The 8,079-nt window shown below is 37.2% G+C and overlaps 1 protein-coding gene across 6 annotated transcripts in view; it reads left to right on the top strand.

The window, feature by feature from the left end:
* The first annotated feature begins 1,146 nt into the window (after positions 1-1,146).
* Positions 1,147-8,079, top strand: part of arhgef10 (Rho guanine nucleotide exchange factor (GEF) 10) — a 63,851-nt gene continuing 56,918 nt past the window's right edge. For 5 of the 6 annotated variants that reach the window (XM_065267511.2, XM_065267510.2, XM_065267508.2 and 2 more), the window contains exon 1: positions 1,147-1,299. In XM_065267511.2, the coding sequence (XP_065123583.1) occupies positions 1,206-1,299 (94 nt within the window). In that variant the 5' untranslated portion in view covers positions 1,147-1,205. The remainder of the gene's footprint in view (positions 1,300-8,079) is intronic. The other variant, XM_065267509.2, reaches the window with a different exon arrangement.

The following is an 8,079-nucleotide window of genomic DNA, read 5'->3' as shown; positions in this document are numbered from 1 at the left end:
GAGCTGCTCTGAGAAACAGCCAATCAGAGCAGAGCTCAAAATTATTATTCATGACCCTTTCAAATAAGGTAATAATAGACCATTTCATAGAGACAGAGCGCAGTTATGCAAATTTGAAAAACACGCCCACCGGGGGGGGGGAACAATCCAACCGTCTCCATTGACTTTGTATTGCGAGAGGCTGCCTCCTTGTCATTTCTGGCTTATAACAAAAAACAGAATAATGCCTAAAAGCTGCTGTGTGACAATATGTACAGCTAACAAGCCAAAGAACCCAGAAATAAGTTTTTATAAGCTGTCGAGCAGTAAAACCCAACCTTTAAGGAGAAAAAAGTGGATCGCCGACTACATTTCCCCCTAGTGGACGCAGTTCTACTAATAGGAGTACTATGAAAAGTTGCCTGTTTTCCACTTTTGTGTCTTTAAACGCTCGTTTTTTGAGGTCGACATCTTATAAAAACTTATTTCTGGGTTCTTTGGCTTGTTAGCTGTACATATTGTCACACAGCAGCTTTTAGGCATTATTCTGTTTTTGTTATAAGCCAGAAATGACAAGGAGGCAGCCTCTCGCAATACATAGTCAATGGAGACGGTTGGATTGTTTCCCCCCCGGTGGGCGTGGTTTTCAGGTTATGACGCGCTGCGCTCTGTCTCTATTCTAAAGGCAAATCGTAAGGTTGTAAATGGACATGTAAAACCATCTCTGGATAATTTTTGCACTTAATAAAACCACAAGCCATTTATTTAGATACCAGAGAACAATTTAACAGATTATTTCAATGCATTATTTGGCACCTTTAATACTGACAACCTGGCTAGCATTATGAAACCAAAATCACGTGAATTGTCCCGCTAGTATATACATGTATAAATATAATCAAAACAATCACTGTGAGCAATTTAAAAACGCATTAATTTATTTATAATTACACTAATTGTGCTTTTGTTGACTCTGGATGTGAGAAGGTGCAGCGGAGCGGTTCACAAATACCACGTGATGCACATTGGAACGCGTGTGGTGTTAACCAAACGGAGAAACGTAGGAATTTTGATTGACATTACGCTAAACCAATTAGAGATCGCTGTCCAAAGCATTCGCCAATGAGGGAGCACGAGAGGCGTGGCCATAGAGCCGTTGGCTTCGTTTGGGAAAAGCTCTGGGAAAGTTGCAGTCCCTAAAAAATAATACGGAGAGGAGAAAACTTATGCTGTTGCGAGTGATCTGGACTGGATTTGGCACTGTAAACGGAAATTTACCTTACTATTTTATTTATTTTTCCTCAGATGTCCAGAGAGATGGTGAGTATGAAATTCCTGAACATAAACTAGTCCCCTGGATGTCTGTTATGTTTGATGTAACGTTACTTGTGTGGTGACAAAATATAACTGCTGACAGTAGAGAAGCTTATTGTTTAAGATTTGATGTCGTAGTGTCGAGATATTTTTTAATAAAAAGTTTCCAGCATCTGCCCTGATGGGGCGGCTGCGTTTTTCCTGTTGAATTTTGTTTTACGTGGCAAGTGACAACTGTGCTCAGTCATCTCAACGTCTAGTTTCATGAAAAGATATCGTGGATCTAATAAAATGTAATGACTATTTACAACATGCCGTAGAAAAGAATAAATGTAAGTTGTAGTTATGTTTATATCAGATGAATAAGTACGTCATTAAGTGACGTTTCTTGATGTCTCATATGCAGCAGTGTCCTTCCCTACATCACAGTAATTTAATCTGACACCTCATTCTTGAAAATATTTGACTTTGGCCTTCATAATATGGACTGTCTGTTCAAAGGCTGAAGGATAAATCTCTCTATGTGCCTGCACATGCCCTTGACACTGTCTCATTCAGCACTGAACTTCATTCTCAGTTCAACATAAATCAAATGCTTGGAAATATTTAAGGAATGCTCCTTTAAATTGGATATATTTCCACTTCCCCTCAGTGTTACTGCATCATTTCCTTCCCCGGGAGCAGCAGAGGTTGAAGTGCTTTCAGGAATCTGAGATCTCCTCAGTGTCTGTCTGATGTCTGTATGTGATATGGAGGAAGGAATCTCTCGTATTGTTTGACTCCATGCTTGTCTGACTCACTTTGCATCAGAGTGCAGAAGAGGATCATGGGTCGGGCTAGATTTGCTCAGATTGCTGGAAATTTGCTTAGCAAATAGCCATGTAGTGAGGCAGAGGCTTCTCAGTCCACAACAATCAGCTCTGTAAATAAAGACTTGGAATTGTAACAGCCTGAAGATCACACTGGTAGGGCCGCACAATATATTGAAATTATTGTGTGATGTTGCAATATCCATATCGCAACAGTTTGCAATAACTGAATGGTTTTAATACTTCTAAAGGCTGTGTATAGTCGGAGTTTGAGCAAAGAGGCTGGCACATGCATGTTAGTGCATTTCAACTTTTTAAGTATTGTAAAGGAATTTCCACTTTCATAAAAAAATTATTTACTCGTCATCTCCATGTCATTCAAGATGTTTATGTCTTTCTGTGTTCAGTCGAGAAGAAATTACATTTTTTTTATAAAGGAAAACATTCCAGGATTTTTCTCCATATAGTGAACTTTAGTGGACCTCTACGATTTACCGTTTCAATGCAGCTTCAAAGGGCTTTAAACGATCCCAACTGAGGCAAAAGTGTCTTATCTAGCAAAACTATCATAATTTTCGCCAAAAAAAGTACTTTTCAGCTACAGCTTCTCATCTTGTACTGGCCTTGTAATACGATGCCTTACGTATTACGTAATCACGTCAAAAGGTCATGCATGACTAGGGTGGGCATCGTTTCAAATGTATTGATTCCGATTCCAAATTTGATTTCTAGCGATTCTTGGTTTCAATGCCAAAGGGGTGAAACACAATAAAATTCAAGCCTTGATAGATCAAATATACTTATTTAGTGCCATAACTTACAGCTTAACAAAAAAAAGGAGGCTACATAAAAACATGCAAAACTTTGAAACCTTCCTTTCGAAGGGACTAATAAAGAGCACTCGGTAGAGTCGGCACAACACATCAAACAGGGTGCATTCTTTTAATTCGATACGATGAACCAACCGCAGATGCTTTGCCATATTGCTGGTGAATCCAATCTTGCAATATAACAGTTTGTCACAATAATTACACTTAGCTTTGTCTTTTTCTGATTTAGCAAAATTTAGAATTCGAGCGGACGGTCCTGCGCACTTTGCAGATGACGTGAAAATTATGTGACCGTGCGGTCCGGAATTGTTAAGTGGAATTGTAATTTTATAACAAGGATCCGATTCCAGACTTGAAATTGAAATTCGATTCCCAACCCTATGCATGACATACGCGAAACTACTGCTCTAGTGTTTACAAGTGTGGAGAAAGAGGACTGTTTCGACGTTGTTGTATGTGGAATGATACTATTAATGTCTTTGTGTCAGTTTATTGTTTAAAATGATCTGCAAGTCTGCATTTCATATATGTAATGTATGATGACCTTTCAAAATGATTACGTAATACTTAAGGTCGTGCTGGGGCGTCACACGGCTAGTGCTAGATGATAAGTTCTGGTTTTAAAGTTATTTTTTATGATTTTTTTTTGTAAAAAAAATACCAGGTAACAAACAAATTTAAACTGCAATTTTAAACTGCATTGAATTCCACTAAAGTCCACTATATGGAGAAAAATCCTGGAATGTTTTCCTCAAAAACGTAATTTTTTTTTTGACTGAAGAAAGAAAGACATAAACATGGGGGTGAGTAAAGTATTGGTATTTTTTATGGAAGTGAAGTAATCGTTGAATAAAATTTGAACTAAACAAAGCATTAGTGATGCACCGATGTATCGGCCGCCGATATTTATCGGCCGATTTTTGATGAATTTGAAACCATTGGCATATCGGCAATAGCACGAGAAAGGCCGATACCGATTGTTTATTAATTAACTGTATAAAGAAATCCATTATATGTAAAAAAACGAGTTAATGTTGTTAATAAAATAAATGCTGAATAGCAAAAACCACCTTTGAAGGTTGTCATGCTGTCTTATTATATTTGTTTTAGCTTAATTTGTGCCTCTCTTATTATGTTGGTCAGTTGAATGTTAATTAGATCCAATCCATGTTCAGTAAAAAAGAATTTGATGCAGAAATAAACTAGCTAATAGACCAACTGTATAGTATTGTATACAAGTGTTTAATATCGGTATTGGCCAGAAGTTGTCTGTTTAAATCGGTATCGGCCCAAAAAAATCCTAACGGTGCATCCCTACAAAGCATTATCATATAGGATGTCGTATATTTAGCAAGCTATCCCGTATCGCATTTTTTTTTAATATAATATTGTGTGGCCAATCCAATCCGCACGATATATTGTCCTATAATCAGTATCGGCAGATAAAAGCATTTTCTTTCACTATCGGCCAATTGGTTAAGAAAAAAGAGATCCAGAACAAAAAACCTTGGGTTTATGTATAAGCTATGAATGACATTGTCTTCTCTAGATATATAATAGTTTAAACGTATGTCTGTATTTAGTCACTTCATATCCATTTTCCACTCCTTGGTGACAAAGGTAAAAGGTTTTTATGGCAGTTATGCACAATACACTTCTTGTGTCCTCACCCTCTGACTTAAACCAGTAGGATTTAGTTTGGCTTTGATGAGGATTTTCCAGTTTGTGTTTGTTACCTGGTGTATTACCTAGGTCAGAGGTATTTTTAAACACATTTCTAGGTGGTTTACGAAGAATATAGAACATTGATGGCATGTGGCATTCGCTCAGGTTTCATTTCGATTTTCACTGGGTGAGCTATCCCTTTAAGACATACATGTGTTTATAATCGAGGTCACCTTTAGCAAGGTTATATGGTGATCAACATTACAAATCGCAGAATACCAGATTAGAAATAACATAATGGTTAGTAAATGATGATGAAATTTCCATTCTTATATTAAACGTAAACATTGTTTTTGGGTCCGCCTTGAGGTTTTGGTCTCACACATTCCTTGCATTGTAAGATAAATGTCTGTAGGTATATTATAACCAAACTTTCATCATCATTTTGACATGTCTGGATTGATACAGGAAATAGCAGCTCCCAGAAAACCGTTTCTGATTGGCAGAGGCCCTGCGGCCACATTTTAACAGCAGGTTTTTTCTCTGTCTGTATAATTACACGCCCAGCAGTCAAGCTCAAACTAAGCATTGATCTGCCCGTCATCATGGTCAATCCCGGCACAAGCACTAACAACTCTGTGCTGTGCACAATAACTTCTTTATCTTCTCATGCATGCTCATTGCACTTCATTTACATTTTGTTTGTATTTTACTTACACTTTTATCTATAGTGATTCATTGGGAATTGAACCCACAACCTTGATGTTGTTTGTATGTAATTTTCATTGTAAGCATTTATATTTTTTTAAATGCTCAACAGAGAAGTTACACATCAATTGTAGTTCAATATTCTTTAACAATTTATTGTCTTACACCAGCAGTGTGGTTATGAGTTTGCGTAAGGTTTTGTTTAGGACAGGAGTTTGGTCTGCAGGATTTACGGTCTGTTGTTATATCAGAACAGAGAGAAAGAAAGCTTGAGTCTGTCATAAGAATGAATTTATTGTCCATTGTGGCCTTTTTAAAAACCCACAAAGTCTGAAATCTGTCATTCAAAGCTTCCTTGTTTTATAAGTACCTGTCATTTGAGTGATGTATATACCATGGTGTTACAAAGCACTGAAGGCAAGTGTGTTGTGTTAGTGTAGATCTGTAAATGAGTGTCTCCCCTCACACAGCTCTGATCTTTGTGTTGTTCTGCACAGGTAAGGTATTATTATAAGATTCACAAGATCTGTTTTCTATGTGTTTGTCTGTTATCTTATAGTACAGTACTCTCTCACACAGTTACATTTGGAATTAATCATTTGCAGAATAAAAGTTTTTGTTTACATCATATATGTTTGTGTACTGTGTATAATAATTATGTATATATAATGTAAATACACACACATGCATGTATAACTTTAAGAATAATAACTTTTTTATATATATTAAGTATTTATATATATATAATATAAATGTATAAATATATATATATACACATGACATGTAAACATTTTTAAAAATATATACATAATAATAATAATAAATTTTATTTATAACGCGCCTTTCTCAAACTCAAAGCGCTACAACATACATACAAAATAATCAAACAATAAAACATTACAGTAAAAAGAATAAAACAAATACATAAGTTTATGCATTAAAAGCATGACTAAAAAGATGTGTCTTAAGAAGTTTCTTAAAACAGTCCATAGAAGCAGCATCCCTGATAGACGCAGGTAATGCATTCCATAGCTTTGGTGCCTTATAGGAGAAGGCCCTGCCCCCCATGGTTTTTAATTTACAACGAGGCTGCAACAGAGAAAGAGAGCCAGCAGAGCGGAGAGAGCGAGCAGGAATGGATGGAGTAATTAACTCACAGATGTAATCTGGAGCCAACCCATGTACTGCTTTATAAGTTAAAATCAAAATTTTAAAAACAATACGCGACTGAACTGGAAGCCAGTGAAGTTGTTGGAGTACAGGTGTTATGTGATGGCGTGATGATGTGTGGGTCAAAACACGTGCAGCAGAGTTCTGTATATATTGCAACTTCTTAATGGAGTTAGCTGGTAGACCAGCAAAGAGAGAATTACAATAATCAAGCCTTGACGTGATGAAAGCATGAATGAGCCTCTCTGCGTCAGGCCTAGAGAGAAATGGTCTGATGCGCGCAATATTCCTCAGATGGAAAAAAGCAACCTTTGTTATATTTTTAAAATGTGAATTAAAAGTTAGCTGGGCATCAAAAAATCAGTTCAACTTTATGGTTATGAGCTATGACACGGTTCGTCGACAACCAGTCGGGAGGCGGAAACGTTCGGCGGCAACCGTACAGAAGATGGAAACCAATAGAAGTCTTCGACTTAAGTAGATTCTAAAGAATGCATTGCAGCCTCAGAGTTTTCACTTCTCTATTTCTATAGCGTCGGTGGCAGGGCAGCCAGAGCGTTTTTTTGTGTGTGAACGTAAAAGTAACGCTGAGTCTATAATCCCACCCATTCTGAAGCGGCACTAAACTGCAATGGAACAGCAACCCAAAGCCAAATTAAAGCGAGCTGAGCCCAGCTGCATGGTACCGTACTGGGCCATACTATCAAATGAAACGCGCCATTACGCGACAATAATTTACTAAAAATTGCAACGTTTTTCCTTTGCGTTTTATATGTACAGACAGCAGTGTTGCTAAAACAATCCACGTTCACGATTCGAAAGAAACGACTAAAAATAAATAGTGTATTATGCATGCCAGGCAAGTAGTTGTCTGATGTCTGAACACATAATACGATTTTTTTTTTTTTTTTCACAAAATTGTGTTTTTGTAATTTACACAAAGACGATAGCTGTGTCATTTAAAAAAAAAAAAAAGTTTCACAAATGGAAGTTTCGAAAGTTTGCGTTTTTAGGCCCCCAAAATGTTGTCATGTAAACGAATGGCCAAAACGAATAAAATTTTTTTAGTTAAAAACTGCATGACTAACCAGCGTATACAGACCTTGATTTTTCCTCCCTCTGTCTGACTGTCCCACCCAAATAAAATAATAAGAGATATTGTACATATCTCCTCTCAAGTTTTAAAATCATATTGAGAGGAAGAAAGATACGCTTTAAAGAGTCTATAGACTAAACAAGCAGTCAGGATGTTTAGCATCCCAAATCTGCAGTTATTCCAAAGTGGTTTTGTTGTGAGATCTCAAATTAAAGCCTGTGGGTTAAACTTCACATCTGTGCATACGTTGTCACCTCATGTGCAGAAGATGTCCTCTGGTTTTGTGTTGCAGTAGTGAGTCAGCGCTCGTGTATCTGTGCCAGGACCTTATTGTGTGATATATAATACAGTTGTGTGTGATGAGTCAGTCCATCCTCCGCTTTCTCTGACCCTGTGAGGGTCATACAGAACCCTCATGAGGAACCTTCTGTTCCACAGAATGACTTCACTGTTCTACTGACCCTCATCTGGATACACAGCTGAGAGGAAAGCTCTGTTTAGTCTGTGT

The sequence above is a fragment of the Paramisgurnus dabryanus genome, chromosome 17 (genome assembly GCF_030506205.2).
Source record: "Paramisgurnus dabryanus chromosome 17, PD_genome_1.1, whole genome shotgun sequence".
Taxonomy (NCBI): domain Eukaryota; kingdom Metazoa; phylum Chordata; class Actinopteri; order Cypriniformes; family Cobitidae; genus Paramisgurnus; species Paramisgurnus dabryanus.
This window is presented reverse-complemented; position numbering and strand designations above follow the sequence as displayed.